The following is a 17,637-nucleotide window of genomic DNA, read 5'->3' on the forward strand; positions in this document are numbered from 1 at the left end:
TTTTTAATAGCCAAAATTAATTCAATTTAACTCAAGGTTATGTCCTTATGTGTTCAAGGTTATGTCATTTTTCCTTTTGCACTCAAATTCGGTATAGTTTCCTTATAATTTGGTATGTTGGCAGTGTCTTGATGTATTAGTCAATAGAGCTATGCTGGATTGGAGCGAAATTCATGGCGCAGTTCACTAAGGGTCTGACGATACGAAGGAGAAAGCTCTGGCACAGCAGGCGTGGCCCCGCCTGCAACGGGAGATCCACCCCCAGAGGAAGAACCACTGGAGATGGATATCACCGCAGGCGCAGAGCGAGACATAACATCATTCATAGACTTGGTTCTATTCTGTGCTACTACTCTAGCTTCTTCATCAGAAGATAAAGAAACAGATGAAGGGAAAGAAGGGGAATATGGCTCAGAAGAATCACTCATATACCCAGGGCTACTAGGATTGGCACTATCAGAGGTATCAAAAATGTTGACTGAAAGAAAAGAGAAGAAAGGAAAAAGAATAAACAAAGAGTAGAAGAAGAAAAGTCAAAATAAAAGTAGCAAGGCACCACAGACACAAAACGACAGGAAGAAAAGCACAAAACGACATAAAGGAAGGAGAAAAGCTTCGAAAGTGCATAAATGGCGAAATCGAAAGGCACAAATACTCTAACATTACACCCAACAATACACATATCGTGAAAATCCGCAAAAATGACCAAAACAGTTACATTGGCATGCACAAACAAAGAAAATAACAAAATAAAAGCGAAAAAAGTACCTGGAAAAGGAGAAGATGCAAACAAGAACATAACAATGGCGGACTGAAACCCTTGAGAAAAAACGTGAACCCAGAAAACCTTGGCACTTTCAGACGAGGAAACCACCGCAAATCGAAGCGCAATCACCGAAGAAACACGAAAACACGAGAAAGTAAGGAGCTTGGAGTTAGAACACTTCGGAAATGGCGAAATTGAGTTCGAACGAGAAGAAGTTGAAAGGGAGTGAGAAGATGAAGAAGGTAAGAAATAGGAGAGAGAAAAGGACTGAAGTGACGTATTTAAAGGGGAGAGTGAACGGCTCAGATTCAAAAAGCTCTTCAACTTACCCACCTTGATGAAAGACACGTGGAATGCAGTAAACCGTGACGGTTTACATTTCCAAAAAAAAAAAAAAAGTGCAGTAACATATATAGTCAACTGCGCAAAAAAGGGACCAGAAAGAGCAAGCCTAACTTCAAGTAGTCAGCCCTACTCTTGGGGACTAGTTGTACGGGGTACAACTAAAGTATGGAAAGAACAGAGAATATATAGATTGGGGAAGAGGAAAGAGAAATGGATGGGGTGGGAGCCACAAACGAAGAGATTTAAGTATTTAACGATTTTTGTTACAAAGTAGTGTTATTAAAACATATCAAACTTATAAGGTAACAAAATATAATTTTTTTTTTATAAGGTAGTAATTTACAAAACGTCCAAAAATTGAGATAGTGTTTCACAAAATTTACTACTCCGTATAAATTAAAAAGAACACACCTTAACAAGTGATTTCCAAAGTCCAAATTATCAATTTACCTACAAGCGGAAGACTGGAATAACATACCAAAAGAGATATAAGGTGAACCCGAAAAGATACCCAAAATAAAATCCAAGGCACCTTTTAAGATTTGTTTCCTTTCCTAAAACCAGCGAAATTATTTCTTCCTATTTTTTTTGGGAAAACGGCAAAAACCTTCATCAACAAACTAACACAGGAGAGAGGAACAACTGAGAGAAAGCACCAATTTGGAATCCGAATTTTTAAAATTTATTTCTACTTATTAACATTTTCCTAATTTTCCAGAATTTGTAAGCCCCAAATATAAAAATTAAAAAGGTCGATGAATTTGTAGAGAGGTACAAATACTGGGAAAAGGGTACAAATAGATGCATGTCTCCTCTATCACCTCGACACTGTCTTTGGATCCGAACCCGTATTCTTACCCGAATTGGTTGCTCCAGTTTCTCATCACCGTCTTCCTTCTTGCGTTAGGGTTTCTCTACCTCTTACGCTCTACTGCGTCGAAATACTTCGTCGTCGACGCTAATTTCAATTCTCCGTTCTGCGGTATGGCAGCTTCTAACCCCAATGCTGCCGCCGCTGATTCTTGTGCTTCTTGCGGCAAGCCTGCTTCTAAGCTTTGCACTGGTTGTAAACTTGTTAGATATTGGTATGTTTTCTTTTCTTTTTTCTGTTTTAATAATTATCTCTTTAAAATAAATGAATTATAATGGTAATGTTGTATTGTGGTGTTGTTATTATGATTTGTTAAATTAATGCATTTGTATGGTATAGTTGAGTAGAGATGGTAAAATTATGAATTTTCTTACTGGAAGGTTACTTATTTCTGATCCAGTAAGAAGTACAAAATCGGTAATCGAGTATGATATCTTGTTAAGCAAAACGAACAATTCGATATGATTTGTATGCCAATCATGAGGAGTCAATTGAATGTGATTTTCAATGACTTGGGATTAGAATGAATGTGGGGCTGTCAAATTGTTAAGGTTACATTGAGTAAGAACCAAGATTAACAACGGCGAGTGGTTTGATGAAGTGGGATATATTAAATGAGTGTACGAGCTTGTAAAGTAGGTTTCACTCTTATTCTTAATTTGTGAGATAAGGGATATTGTCTTTTGCTTGACTGATCCTTCTTTACCTCCCCATTATCACAAAATGCTGATCAGGCGTGATGGAGGTTAAGAATATTTCAAGGGTTTGGTTGGGAGAAATTTGAGGGAAGCGTCAAAGAACTTGTATTTAAAGGGATCTCTGTGAATAATGATTCTTGATGAGGGGTTTAGACATGAATGCCATTGCACTGCGTTTCGTGGGGTTTGAGAAAGGCACTTTGAGAGTTTGAGGTTAATTTGGTTAACGCTAATCTTTACATGACTTCACTTCTCCTCTGCATTTCATGCTGAGTTGATTTCTTCTAGCAGAATGCCACGTACATTTGATTCGTAATTGTGGCGTCAGGTTCTTTTCCTTTTTTGTTGCCTTGTTGGATAACAACAGAGTTTGGAGTAACTTGAGTTGGAATTTGTTTTTGACTGTTTCGTGCAACTATCAGCAGAAGGCTGCAGAGTTTATTGAGATGCATCTGTTGAGCTTTCCTAACTAGATAACAGGGAGTAAATATGACCAATCTACAATGAAAGACGGAATCTTGAAACTAATTGAAATAGTGGATTTGGTTCATGCTGTTTGTTTCGGATTAAAGGTGAAGCACCAGTTCCATTTTTTCACTTCATAATGTTAAGTATACCCTAAACTAGAGACTCGTTTCCTAGTCGTGGTGGATGCCTACTCATTCATTTTAATCAAGCATGAGAGAGCATACCAGCATACATATAGGGAGCATAATGATGATACATTTAAGTGGAACTGGTGAATTGTGAATGGCTGTGCTCTTAGTTTTAAAAAGCTAAGCGATGGAAGCGAAGAAGCGCACAACAGAACGCTTTTTCCAGCCGAAGCAATGCGACATAGCGCTTTTGCGCTTCTTGTAGTCTGGGCACAACATACCCTTCTTTTATATAAAAAATAAAGCCACGTGACTCTGATCTTCTTTTTTAAAGTATCACGTGATTTATTTATTTTTTAAAAAGCGAATATTTGGGGGGTTTTTGAAAACCGTGCAATGTTCTCCCGTCGCCAGATTTCTCTAGCCTTCTCACCGGATTTTTTCTGTCGGATTCTGAAATTTTCTTTCATCTTTTCGATTTCTCTATTTTTTTTTCATCTTTTCTTTCCATATTTTTTCCATATTTTCTGAACTTTTGAAATTTTATTATTTCTTTTCGGTTGCGCTTCGCCTACGAAAAGCGCGTGCTTTCGCTTTGCGCTTTGCGCCTAGGCCTCAGGGCCCTTGTGCACTTCGGTGCGCTTCGCGCTTTTTAAAACTAAGGTTGTGCTTCTACGATATCATTGTGGATGCTAATTGCTGAAACAAATCATTGTTTATTTTACAAGGACATCCGAATTCTGATTGTTGAGGAGAAATGCTTATTTCTTTTAGCATTTTCACTTGGTTGTTGTTTCTTCCTAGAAATCATGCTTTTGTTGTCATTGCTATCCGTTACTAACTTCTTGTTGTAAGTTGACTTATTGCACCTCTCGATGATTCTTTTTTTCTTCTTTTTGGGTGAAAAGCCAATGCTATTGCACTTTGTAGTTCCTCACTTACTACACTGTCTCTGTATGAGCTCATTTACTTCTATTTATGCATTAGTATTGCAATTAGTCAATGACTCTGTTGGAGCTCCTTGCCCCTTGAAACTTTAGATATTTATTTTCTTGAATTAGTTTTGTTTTTTCTTCTTGTTCCTTTCAAGCTCCGAAATTTGCCAAAGAGAACATTGGATGTCAGAGCATAAGAAAAAATGTTCGAAGTCACCACAGCAAATGGTACGAAAACGTAGTGTGTCTATTGCTTTGGTCCCTTCAAGTAGATCTGACAAGACACAGAAGGCTGTGGACAAGGTCAGTGGAAGATACTGCTAGCACTGTTGTTTTCTTGGCGTAACTTTTTAGCTGATCATTGTTGCTCCTGTTTCTAGATATCCATTTCATGTGGTCAAAATTTTCAGGTTCTCTTCCCATACGATGAATTTGTCAAACTTTACAACTGGGACAAATCTGTCTTTCCACCTTGTGGGCTTCTAAACTGTGGAAACAGGTTTGTTATCTGTGTACTAATTTCAGTATGACTCTTCCTACCCCCTCCCCCCATCCCTGGGAACCAATTGCCATTTAACTCAACTTCTATCTTTCCCTATGATTGTGTTAAAAGTTGAGGTGGTTTTCACTTCTTCTGAGAAACAAAAACTTAGAGAAGAGTTATTCTGATAACTGTTAGGACAAGGGAAAGGGAAAATAGTAAAAGGAGATAGAAATGTTACTTACGAATGATAAATAGTCATTGGCTATCAGCTCGCTAACACGAAAGCTTCTAGAATTGAATGCTCAAAGTTTAAAAAAAAAAAAGGTTATTTGTTTTTTTTATGCTTCCTAAAATAATCTAATTATTAATTTGTACCAAATTCTCGCTTTCCGGGCTGATTTTTTCCCCTTTCTGCGTCTTTGCAGTTGTTTTGCTAATGTGGTTCTACAATGCCTTACACACACCCGTCCACTTGTAGCATATCTGTTGGAGAAAGGCCATCGAAGAGATTGTAAGCGATAACCTCTTTAACTAATTTTATAGCTCTTATGTGATGCAATTATGCTTATATTCTTGTTTCTTTAGGCAGGAGAGATGGGTGGTGCTTCCTCTGTGAACTTGAAATGCAAATGACAAGAGCTAGTAGGAGTCAACAGCCCTTCTCACCAATTAATATCTTGTCGCGGTTACCTAGCATTGGTAGCAACCTTGGTCATGGAAAACAAGAGGATGCTCATGAGTTCATGAGGTAATCTTTATCACTAATGTACTACATGCTTATGGTACTTCCAGACCTTTTTTGTTTCCCGGACTCTGCTAAACCTGTTGTATCAGATATTTTAGGAGTATTTGAGGGGTCAAATTGGTTGGTTTTAGAATCTCTTAGTCATTTTTTAAAATAAATTATTGTTTCAAACTTTGGAGTCTCTAGTGTTGTATCATGTAAAGTGGCTAATGCCCTGTGGTTATGTGGAGAGTCCAAGCACGTAGTTTGTCTCTGACATTGTATGAGTCTTTACCTGTATCTTTTAGCGGTGACATCATGTGTACATGCATTTCTGGCACATATATACTTGTATTATATAGGTAATTGATAATTTTTTGTGGATTTGTAGGTTTGCAATTGATACAATGCAATCTGTCTGCCTTGATGAACACGGTGGAGAGAGAGTCATTCATCCGAAATCTCAAGAAACTACCCTTATACAACATATTTTTGGCGGTCAGCTTCGATCCCAGGTTAGTCCGGCTTCAATTTATATTGATACAACTTATCTGAAGCAGTATCCGCGACAACGGGTCATTAATTCAAACATGTTTTTTTTTAATATCCATATTCAGTATTACTCCCTCCGTCCCGGAATACTTGACCTGCTTTCCTTATCGGGCCGTCCCTTAATACTTGACCTGTTTTTAAAAATGGAAATATTCTAACAATATTATATTATTTCTCACTCCACCCCTATTAACCCACCTACCCCCTACTCCATACAAAAAATAATTAAAAATTCAACCCCTACTCTCCCCCAACCCCACCTCTTAACCCACCTCCCACTAACTACATTAAAATAATACCCCACTATCAACTACTACCTATTAAATTAAATAAGTCAATTCAAGTCCCTTAAACTCTGTGCCGGTCAAACCGGGTCGAGTATTCCGGGACGGAGGGAGTACTCTTTCTTCCTCTTTACTGTTTATTCTTTTAACTTCCCCCTCCTTTCTGGTTGGATTTGGTTACTATGACGATTCATCTTAGCCGACCCCAAATCATTTTGGGACTAAGGCTTTGTTGTTGTTGTATATTCAGTATTACAAAATTGTGCACTTAAGCCTCGACTCTTTTTATGTATAGTTAGATCAGATCCCCCCCCCCCCCCTCCCCCATTTATCTTCTACACCTGTTCACTGTAGTGTATGTAGATGGCCAGTATACATTTCAAAAGCTGAGCAAGATCTGTTTTCCTTTTCTGTTTTGTCACTTGTCTCCACTAGCATATTGTGTTTTTATGATTGGTTGGTTTGGTTGCGATACATTCCTTTAATAAGTGATACTGTGAATCCAGACTAATGTCTTTTTCCTAAAGAATACAAAGTTGTTTGGCTGTTTAATTAAATTCATGTGAGATATAACTTACTATTGTATTTCTTTCTTCCCTTTCTCAAATCGTCTAATTTATTTTCAGGTTATATGTACCACGTGCAATCAAGTATCTAATCAATATGAAAATATGATGGATCTGACGGTAGAAATTCAAGGAGACGCTACATCTTTGCAGGAGTGCCTTGATCAATTTACTGCAAAAGAGTGGCTTCATGGCGAGAACATGTATAAATGTGACGGGTATGAGTTATTTCTCTTCTTGTCTATGGTATCCTTGCATTTGTGAGACATAGAATTTCAAAATGTCTAGATACTAAAGTGGATAGAGTCCAGCGCAATTGTAAGATAACTTTTGAAATTTAGATGTCCGTCACTGACTTTTGCATCAGCATCACACTTAAAAATAGGATTCACAATTATTTGCAATACCTACAGGTTTTAAGCTTGCCCAACCAAGACTGTTTTGTAAAGGACCTTATTACATGTCGGCTGATACAGAACTGATATGAGGCTGTAATAAAACACCACTACTAGCTGATAAAAAAATATGCCGCGTCAACTGCGACCTTTTATGCTACACTACATATTATGCCTCTATGATGTGTTGACCATTATATCGATTACAATTGCATACCATGATTTAGAATCCCGGTTCTAACTTGTCCGTTGTTGATATCCAGACAGAGATAATACTAGTTATACTTAAGGTACTAAAGCTAAACCATATAGTTATGCAAACCTTGAATGTTAGGAAATGACTTAGTTTACACCTTGCCTCTAGTTTGGTCGACCTATAGCATGACTTTCAGAGTAGCAAAGCCCTCCTCATCTAAGTTGTTTTGACGTACCTGTTAGAAAGTCATGTATAAATATGTGAGTGTGCGTCTCCATCATTAGAAAATGTGTTGAATTCGTAAAACTGTACCCCTATGTTGATGAAATGGTACTATCTCTATGTTCATTTGTTTAGAATTTCTATTGTTTTTTACATGGTGAAAAACTATTGTTAAATTCAAATAGTATTGTAGAAGTAATCTATGATTTCCAGAATTCTAGTGATAGGTATAATTACGAGTTGTTAGAGATTTACCTTGAAGGTCACATCAGGTCTAAAGGAATTTATTTTGTTGGTAGAGAAAGTATCACCTTTTGATTTTATGATGCTCTATTAGAGATGTGAAACACTGTATTGGTTTATTTCGATGAATTTTTCTGAATTGGTAATTTTCACATATATAGCTAAATAATAGTATAACCTAATTAATTTTGTTAAATTGCTTTTCTTGGAATTTGAAACAGCTACTACTGTGAAGATCTTGGCATCCTTTAGACATACATAAAACCATATAGATCCTTATTGGCATTGTATTTTGGAGTCACTAAATAGCTCTTTGAAAAGTAAAAGAGCTAAGTAGCTCTTTGTTGACACCGGTTTTTTTATCTTTTGGGCCTTGCTTGCAGGTGTAATGATTATGTCAGGGCATGGAAGTGTTTAACCATTCACCAAGCTCCAAACGTACTTACAATTGCTTTGAAAAGATTCCAAGTATTATTTCTTTCTTTCTTTTTTTTAATTTTTTTTATCGCAAGTTAACTTGAATGCCCCTTAGTGAGCTTTTGTATTTCTGATTGTTTCCTGCCTGTTTTCCATTATTAAATATGTCTAATGACTCTGTTACGGTTGCAGACTGGGAGATTTGGTAAAATTAATAAGAAAATTATGTTCCCTGAGAATTTGGATCTTAGCACATATATGAGTGAGGAGAGAGATGGCACGGATAAATACGAGCTGTATGCGGTTGTTGTCCATGTGGACATGTTGAATGCATCCTTCTTTGGCCACTATATCTGTTACACAAAAGGTTTCCAGGGAGATTGGTACAGAATTGATGATTGCAAGGTAAAACTGCAAGTCCCATTATATTTACTATTGAATAGTATTGTGTAACTTATGCAGCTTTTCCATGATCCTTCTTTTATCCTGATGTATCCAGACTTCTAGAGGAGGATATCCCAGTTTTTTCCTTTGTTGAGAAGATATCCTTTGTTTTGTTAGATTGAACATATTTACTCGGTCTTTTGTGATTTTTTTTGAGTGTGGACTATGCTTGCACAATTTCCTCTCCCCTTTTCGCTTTCTCTATGTGTGCTTATTTGTGTTTTTAATTCTTTTACTACCTTGGGACTCCCCCTTGATTTTTCTTCGAATAGAACTTAATTATCCTGATTTTCCAGGTGACAAGGGTTGAATTGGATGAAGTTCTTTCACAGGGAGCTTATATGCTTTTATATAGAAGGTATACCTTCTTTTTCTACCATGAATGTGTCTGGGATGACAATCATAATATTTCAGTCAAGTATATTTGTAAAAGCAGTTTAGAAACGGGGAGGAAGTTTGATATGCCTGTCTGGCTTCAAAATGCTTGAATTCTAAAAGTCTTCAGAATATGAAATTTGTCCCCTACCTCTACCTCTCTACCTCTACCTCTACCTCTACCTCTACCTCTGCCTCTGCCTCTGCCCAGTCCAGTATAATGATATCTATAGCCTATTTGTGCAGCCAGCTTGATGGGATTCAAGGCTGTCAGCCTTGGGTTTGGCATTGATGTTTCTCTAGGCTAAAGTTTAATTTAAGGAAAATTAATCCCAGATACTAAATAAACATATGATTAGCCGTGAAAGGGGAAAATAAGACAGATTGAGTTATTTCCTCACGTTTCATGTCATCTCTGTTCAATTTGCATCTACCTAGCATGGAAATCATGTGGCATGACCACCTTATTTTCTCATGCACTGATACTGCTGCAAATGCCCCTTATCTCTCTAGCACTATATTGTTACATAGACTACACTGTGGAGCCTGATCTTTGGTTTTCAATTATCATTTCAAGGGTAGTTATCACAAGTCATATAAGCATTTGCCCTTACATACTCATTGATAATTTGACACTATTCTTGTCTGAAGTTACGTACCCATTAAATTCAGTGGTAACCATGCAGAAGGCCCTTGGCATAATCCAAATGCCACTTTAAAGCCTGTCAAATATAGCCACACACTGTTTCATATATGGAGGAGTTGTCAGTGGAGTTACTAAACTCGTGTTCTTTGCCAAAAAAGAGCACTTTGTTCACGGTGTTTGTTGGTGGGTTGAGAAATGGTTGTACTAGTAGAGGACTTGAAGCCTAAGTTTGACAATAATCATCAGCACCTAAACTCATTCCCTTTCTTGTTCACGGTCACTTATTTGGGATGGTAGGAATATCACAACCTTGAAGTGCTCACTTGCTAATGAAATTTTTGCTGTCTTTTTACTTTTTTTAAATTTTTTTTATACAGTACTCCCTCTGTCCTGATTACTTGCACCACTTTCTATAAAAGACATGGACCCACTATTTATATGTTATTTTTCTCACTTATTTTGAGACCACTTTACTCTATAAAAACGTTAAAGAAAAAACCCACTCACGTCTTCAAACAGAAATGACCCACTTCCCACTAACTATAATAATAAAAAATACCCCACTATCAACTACATAGTGTATGGAAACTATATTTGCTGAAATTGCTCCTTGTGGTACAGGATATCTGCTCGACCAAAATGTCTGAAGACATTTGAATCTGCAATAAATCAACAAGAGGATGGGATGAAATTGTCGACGGAGACAGAACATAGTAGCAGCTCAATCCGACAGGCTGATACTTCAAATTATTTGGAGCCGTCCAATTCCAGTTACAGTTCAGCTAGTCATCTAGATTCAGATGTAAATAGGCAGTTAGAGAAATTATCCGGAGTTGACCATAAACCTATTTACAGAGATTTGGAGGACTCACGGGCTGTGAATTCTGTGTCAGGTCTACCAGCTTCAGTTAAAGTGTCTGAGAATGGAAATTGTCCTTGGAATACACTCACAGCTGTTGCTGCCCAAACGAATTCCACATGTTCAAGTGCAGAATCACTTGGTGAAGTTCCAGGATCATCTGTTATGGCTGGGAATGCATTCAGTGATGCCACAGGTGATGATGGTTTAGCATCTTTAGCTTTTGCTGCTGCAACGGTGTCTGATGATGCTGTTGGCTTTTCAGCTGGATTCTCGGATGAATCCAAATCCTTTGTAGTTGGCATTACCGAAAGTTTAGGTCCCGTCACCTCTGATCAAAATGCCCCTGGTGAGATGAGCTGCTTTAGTAATATGGAAAAAAGTGAGGTATATCCAGATGACATGGAGTTGGCCAGCGTGGAGCTTAATGAGCCTGATAACTGTTGTAACGGTATCATCCACGGCATTATAACTGATGAAAGTCCGAAGTCTTGCCTGGATACGCCACCAGAGAAAGAGAAGCTTTCTTGAATGCATGGCTACATCTTTTGCTTGAGACCATTTTTCTCGGGGGCGTGTAATTATCATTTTTTTCTGTTGCAGTGAAGCAGCTCGAGCAGCAACAGCGGAGGAACCTCCATTTCAATGATTCATTTAACAAATTGTTCGATTTGAAAGTATTATCTATGATATTAAGCATAGATTTAGTATAAGAGTTGAAGTAAGAAATAGATGAGAGAATCTTAGAGCTCTGTTATTATTTTGTCCTCCTAGTTTTAAGGACATTATTTTAACTACTTAAACGAACTGATGTAGCCATGTAGGGCCAAGTCTTGGATTTCAGTATTAGAAGGAAATCTTGGATGCTAACCTTCCAAATTCTTGAAACTATATTAGTTAACTTGAATATCTTTTGATTAGGCAACTGATGGCCTCTGTAAGTACTACGGTGTAATAGTATAACTATTTTTAGGCCCGGACGACGCTCAGGGTTAATGCATTAATAACATTTATGTTATTTTTTATTTGAAAATGTTATTAATTAATTCTCTTTTTATTACATTTATTAGTTTTTCTTGTCCGATGATAACATATACGGAGTAACATGTTATACTGTTATAGCTTAATAATAACATGTTATACTGTTATAGCTTAACTTAGGTCAGAGGTTTAAGCCTTATACATTCTCTACTTTAAAAAAAAAAAATGATTAGTCATAAGCATTGCGCCATGTGCCTTGCAGATTTTTTAAGAAAGGCCTTTTAATATATATAGTCGTATAGATTTTATGTTAAATAAGATATTTGCTTAGAAAATCGAAAGAGAGCTGGACACTGTAATTACTAATTTGTAAGCACGCTGGTGTACCTTTTCTTCGGGTTTTTACTTTTCACTTTGCAGTATTATTGAGGTTGGCTAGGCCGCTGGTCACCCAAAAAAAAAAGCAAATTGGAAAAGATGGCCCACCCTTAAATAAATGTGTAAAAGTGTTGCTAACTTGTTATATACTGTCATTGTTGCCGATACTTTGTATTTTGTTTGATTTTTCAACACATTAAGTGAAAATACCATTTTAATCCTAGGTGTAGATAAATTTCACCAGCGGCCCAGCCAACCTCAGAATTATTAAGCATTGTACAATAATTAAATAAACCAGCATTTTATATATTCCTTGTCAGTCTGCTGGCTTCTCTTGAAATTGTTGAATGTTGGCGCCGTGCATTAGAAATGGCAGCTTACACCAAACTTTAATCACCTTACTCGATCACCCCTACTCATTTCCAGTTCTCAAGCAAATTCATGCCTTTTTAATAGTTTCTGGACTGGTAAAAAACCACCCTTTTGCCTCCAAAATCTTTACTATCTTTGCAGATTCAGGCAATGCGGACTACACTCACCGTTTATTATTACATAATCCCAGCCACTCTGTTGTTCATTGGAACAGAGTTATTAGGCTTTTCTGTAACACCCCAACTCCCAACAATTCCATCAATGTTTTTGTTGAAATGCAGCGATTTGGGGTTGTCCCAGATTACTTCACATTCCCTTCTTTAGCCAAGGCCTCATCACGTCTTACTTCGAGCAAACATGGGACATTAGTGCACTGCTTTGTGTTGAAGAGTGGGTATGAGTTGGATATCTTCATTCAGAATTCTCTTATTCATATGTATGCTTCTCGTGGGGAGATTTCAAATGCCCGTAAGGTGTTCGATGAGATGCCTCAAAGGACGACTGTGACTTGGAATTCAATGTTGGATGGGTATGCTAAGTGTGGGGATTTGGAAAGGGCACGAGATGTGTTTGAGTCTATGCCTGATAAAAATATTGTGTCTTGGAGCTCTTTTATTGATGGGTGTGTTAAAAGTGGTGAGTACGGAGAAGCTATGAAGGTGTTTGAGAGGATGAAGGTAGCAGGGGAAACTAAGGCTAATGAGGTGACTATGGTGAGTGTTTTGGGTGCTTGTTCTCATTTAGGTGCCCTTGAGCAGGGGAGATCGATGCATCGTTACATTATAGAGCATAAACTTCCCTTAAACCTTGTGTTGATGACTTCTATTGTGGACATGTATGCCAAATGTGGAGCAATAGAAGAGGCCTTAGTTGTGTTTAGTGGGATACCAAAGGATAAGACTGATGTTTTGCTGTGGAATTCTGTTATAGGAGGCCTTGCAAGCCATGGTTACGTGAAGGAGTCGCTTGATTTATTTGCGGAAATGTCAATGGTAGGAGTGACACCAGATGAAATAACTTATTTGTGTCTCTTATCTGCTTGTGCTCATACAGGATTGGTGAAAGAAGCTTGGGATTTTCTTGAATCTTTTGAGAGAAATGGCATGAAACCCAAGTCCGAGCATTATGCTTGTATGATAGATGTTTTGGCAAGGGCCGGTCAAGTGGTTGAGGCTTATGATTTTATGAACAAAATGCCTTTTGAGCCAACCCCTGCAACGTTGGGTGCGCTCTTTAGTGGTTGTATGAGCCATGGAAGGTTAGACCTTGCAGAAAAACTAGGGAAGAAGCTAGTAGAAGTTGATCCTCATCATGATGGCAGATATGTGGGCTTGTCTAATGTGTATGCCGTGATCAAGCGCTGGGATGACGCAAAGATGATGAGGCAAGCTATGGACATCACAGGGGTGAAGAAGTTTCCTGGCTTCAGCTATGTGGAAATTTCAGGCAACATTGAGATGTTTAAAGCACACGATAAAAGACATCCAAAGTCGGTAGAAATCTATATGATGGTAAGTTTTACTTTAAGGCAAATGAAGAAGGTTTCATATTATGATGAAGGGCATATGTTATACTAGCTTACATTTTGTTGCTCTTAGTGTATAAGCTACATAAAACTTGGTATACTAATCTAGTATTGTCACATGTCAATTCGATACCAAATGCTTGCCACTTAATTACTTCAATGTTGGGAGTTGAAGATATTTTAGAATTTGGAAGTAGTGAACTGTAAAATTTCAATTGAGACAAGCATGTTGAAAACTGAAACTGATATGTAGTGTTGAATTCTGCATATGCTTTACTAGACATGCACACTTTAGTACAAAAGGGAAATTACAGATGTAGTAAGCAACTAAGCATTACAAATTTACCATATCTACGCGATACCAAGATGCAAAATGTATAAGAGATAGATAGATTTTTCTGTCTTGTTAACAGATACAGCAAAAGCAGCTAAGATCGACAGCAACCCAAGTTATGCACGATACAAATACATACACAGTACACAAGCATTTTACACCTTCCTTACAAGTACCAAAATCTTTACATGCCAAAGCACTGGCTGGGTGGATCATCAGAAACAAAAACAAGTAAGATCCACATGGACTGCCAAAATAAGTCATGTTACCCAAAATTCTATCCTTTAATTTGTGAGATCAGGATTTGCTTTCACCTGCTCAAAACACCATTATTTGAAACACTGAATTAGTTGTCTTTTTCATGTAATAAACAAAGAAGCGGGTCTGTTGAAGGGAAGATTACTTACGGTAGCAATTCATGATAGGCCACCTTCCACGCTCAAGGAGCTGAAAACAGATGATATCTCGAGGTCTGAGACTGTTTGCAGCCTGGAATTCCTTCCAACCCCCCTTAATAAAGGCCTGGCTATCATACTTCCTATATCTCAGCTTTACTTCCCAGGCTTTACCTTCTCCGCCTATGAGCTTTATGACACAGCATCTGTTTTCTAGACCACTCTCTCTAACAAACCATTTAGGCAGGTACTGCAACAAATTACAATGCTAATTAGTAATTAGTAAGCCAACAAGTAGCATGCATCTTAGGTTTCTACACTCAAATACAGGCTTGAGTTTTCCTGGTTTGAGTTTTCTACCTTTGGGGGTTCGAATTGAATGTACACCATTTAAGTAACATAGACAAAAACAATTTAAAAACTCCTGCAAGAAATGGGTAAAGATTGAGCTTGAGGAATTTTCAAAGAAATACTTACAACGTTTGTGCTGGTGAAGGCATAGAAACTGAGAGTGATCCGACAGCTCAATTGTTGGTCCTTGACAGATGGGTTGGCTTTTGATGATCTTCTTTTGCCACTAATTTCATAACTAGACCTTAACTTCTTGGACCCTCTCCTTTTTGTGTTTGACCCTAATTAATGAACAATTAATCAAGCAAAATAAGGTTAATTCCTGTTAGTTAGATTAGATATACTCCGTAATTTATAAACATTGGTATGTGCAGAAAAGGTGAAGAGATGGACTGACCAATTATGTGGTTAGAGGAAGAAAAAGAGCGATGACAGGCAGTAAGAGGATCAAAGACAGAGACTTGAAACATCAAGTTAAGTTGATGAGCAAACACTAGAAAGTCACCCGCTTTTAAACCATAGTGGCTACAGAATTCATTCCAACCTTCCTTAAAAGCGCGTCCGCCCTCGACTTTTACGAGCCAATGGCGGTGAGGCTGATAGTCTGTGGTTAGCACTACACTCTCTATGGGCTTGTAACCCTTCAATTCCTTCTCCAGAAATGCCTTTGGGATTGACTGCATGCAAATACAAAATACAAATACAAAAATGGACAACATAATCAAAACATGTTATGTTAGTTGAAATGGAAAGAGAGATCATAAAAGAGACTTGACTAACAAAGGATTTGAGGAAAGTGGGTAGGAGAGGCTGCATGAATCGAGCATTGTCTAGTTTTGATGAACTTGACATCTTTGACACCACCTCACTTACTCACTAGCTATTACCAGAACATAAAGAGCTACTCACTCTAATTAGTAATTACAATTTACAAATGCCTCATTTTAGTTTGTTGTTGGTTGTTGCCTCTTTGGGAGTTGGGAATGCGCGGGAAAATACAAGGTCTTCTTTGTTTGGTGGAGGGTGGAGACCTGAAGTGACACATCATCATGATTGATGATGGCTCACACTCTTTTTCATTTATTTACTCCTTTATTAACAAATCACTCTTTCTAGGACATTGATGTCATAATACGTACTTGTATGAGTTGTGTGTACAAACAAAAAATTCACCTAAAATGATTCAAAGTTTTAATGTAAAAGATAATGATACAAATTTTTATTTTAACAAAAGTTATTCTATCAAAATCACTAATAATTTATAAAGTTCACTCTTTAAAGGAGTGTTTGGTTCGCGAATTTTAGGTATGAGGTATAGGTTTAGAATAGTCTAAACCAATACCATGTGGTTGGTTGAAAATGTTAAGAGATTTAAACTCATACCTCAAACCCCAAAGGTATGGGGTTTAGAAATCTAGGGGGAGGTGGATATGACTCATACCTTTACTCTAGGTATCAAACAAAAGGAAAAACACTCATTTCCAAATCGAACCAAATACATGGTATTAAGAATCAAGTTCCAAACACATACCACATTAATATCATTCTTGATTCCAACCTCATACCAGTTTGCGAATCAAACACCCCCTAAGATGTTTATCAATCATTTTTTTCATAACATAAAAGTTAATCAAAATATGTTAACAGTTACAAAAAAACATAACTGGGTAAAAGTTACAAAAAACTATGTAAAAATTATTCTGTTGTACAATAAATTTATTGTACAACTTGTGCGTGCAAAACTTTTTGTTGTATGTATGAGCATTCTCTCTTTGTGAAATACTTATATTAAGTACTTGTTTTTTTACGGTCTCCAATATACATATTTTACCGCAAATATCTATATTTACATTTATTTAAACATAATAGAAAAAATATTATTTAGCTTAATTCGTTCTTTTACTTATCAAGCTAAACAAAAAGACTCTTCTAATAATCCGCAAAGGAATTCATTGGAAACTTGGAAAAATCCAAATAAATTAATTTATGGGCAAAGAAATAATTGTTTTATGCAAGACAATCTTCTTAAACATTTGGGTTTGAACATTCTTATTCCTTAGTGTTGACTCTCATGGTCTCCGATAGCGTTACGGAGTCAAAGCAATGGAGTTGCACTCCAATCCCGTACAAGTGTACAACAACACATAAGACGCACCTATTTGAGAGTGCACTTCTTCAGCCATGGCCCTATTCTTGGATTTGAAAGCTTGACATTCCCCGTAACTCCTGATTTTCTTATGGAAAATTCGTCATACAATCTACCTTTAAAAGGAACACTTCTACGATACATCTTGTCTACTGAGATTTTCAAGAACATATTAGATGCACCCAGGTACACACAGTGCACCCTCTTACATTTTCCCCTTAAATGTCATGAAAAAATATGAGAGGAATCACCCGTGAACATAAAAATAACCTTGGGTGCCAATGCACTTAATAATTTTCAGGGATTTTCCCTGTCTGCCATGCTAACATAGAATCATTTTTTTTGTTAGCACCCGGTTCACCTTTATGGTTAATCCATATTCGTGGCGAGTTTTGGGTGGATAGGTTTCAATCCCCTCCCAATTATTGTTGCGGGGTATCGAACACGCGATTTTTCCTACCAAGTTCAGCCCCAATCAACACTGAACCAACAGGCAATTGGTATAGAATCATTTACTCATCTGTTCGTACACTATCC

General features: G+C 37.3%; 3 protein-coding genes across 4 annotated transcripts; 2 read left to right on the plus strand and 1 right to left on the minus strand.

Moving 5' to 3' along the window:
- The first annotated feature begins 1,636 nt into the window (after positions 1-1,636).
- On the plus strand, positions 1,637-11,643 carry LOC110803329 (ubiquitin carboxyl-terminal hydrolase 18). 2 transcript variants are annotated; one of them, XM_022008838.2, is made up of 12 exons: positions 1,637-2,196; positions 4,367-4,514; positions 4,622-4,710; positions 5,121-5,206; positions 5,281-5,443; positions 5,811-5,934; positions 6,882-7,039; positions 8,261-8,345; positions 8,487-8,699; positions 9,035-9,096; positions 10,381-10,814; positions 10,884-11,643. In XM_022008838.2, exons 1-12 carry the CDS (start codon positions 1,913-1,915, stop codon positions 11,147-11,149), a joined length of 2,112 nt encoding a protein of 703 aa, XP_021864530.1. In that variant the 5' UTR covers positions 1,637-1,912; the 3' UTR covers positions 11,150-11,643. The 2 variants fall into 2 exon arrangements, with proteins under 2 accessions (XP_021864530.1, XP_056691691.1); XM_056835713.1 differs by having other exon boundaries at positions 1,639-2,196; positions 10,381-11,643.
- Positions 11,644-12,236: 593 nt separating this feature from the next.
- On the plus strand, positions 12,237-15,713 carry LOC110803340 (pentatricopeptide repeat-containing protein At5g08305). Its single transcript, XM_022008850.2, has 2 exons — positions 12,237-13,860; positions 15,329-15,713. Exons 1-2 carry the CDS (start codon positions 12,325-12,327, stop codon positions 15,335-15,337), a joined length of 1,545 nt encoding a protein of 514 aa, XP_021864542.1. The 5' UTR covers positions 12,237-12,324; the 3' UTR covers positions 15,338-15,713.
- Positions 14,249-17,577, minus strand: LOC130467260 (B3 domain-containing protein REM14). The gene is made up of 5 exons (XM_056835722.1): positions 15,735-17,577; positions 15,352-15,631; positions 15,081-15,235; positions 14,616-14,853; positions 14,249-14,522 (listed from the first exon to the last, which is right to left on the minus strand). Exons 1-5 carry the CDS (start codon positions 15,804-15,806, stop codon positions 14,506-14,508), a joined length of 762 nt encoding a protein of 253 aa, XP_056691700.1. The 5' UTR covers positions 15,807-17,577; the 3' UTR covers positions 14,249-14,505.
- Between the last annotated feature and the right edge of the window lie 60 nt (positions 17,578-17,637).

This window comes from Spinacia oleracea, chromosome 1 (assembly GCF_020520425.1).
Source record: "Spinacia oleracea cultivar Varoflay chromosome 1, BTI_SOV_V1, whole genome shotgun sequence".
Lineage (NCBI taxonomy): Eukaryota > Viridiplantae > Streptophyta > Magnoliopsida > Caryophyllales > Amaranthaceae > Spinacia > Spinacia oleracea.

Coding starts and splice junctions, on each gene's coding strand:
- LOC110803329 (XM_056835713.1), top strand. CDS start 1,913: ATGCATGTCTCCTCTATCACCTCGACACTGTCTTTGGATCCGAACCCG. Junction 4,515..4,621: donor CACAGAAGGCTGTGGACAAG/GTCAGTGGAAGA, acceptor CAAAATTTTCAG/GTTCTCTTCCCATACGATGA. Junction 5,444..5,810: donor GATGCTCATGAGTTCATGAG/GTAATCTTTATC, acceptor GTGGATTTGTAG/GTTTGCAATTGATACAATGC.
- LOC110803340 (XM_022008850.2), top strand. CDS start 12,325: ATGTTGGCGCCGTGCATTAGAAATGGCAGCTTACACCAAACTTTAATC.
- LOC130467260 (XM_056835722.1), bottom strand. CDS start 15,806: ATGTCAAGTTCATCAAAACTAGACAATGCTCGATTCATGCAGCCTCTC. Junction 15,632..15,734: donor CCACTTTCCTCAAATCCTTT/GTTAGTCAAGTC, acceptor ATTTGCATGCAG/TCAATCCCAAAGGCATTTCT. Junction 14,854..15,080: donor CCTTCACCAGCACAAACGTT/GTAAGTATTTCT, acceptor AATTTGTTGCAG/TACCTGCCTAAATGGTTTGT.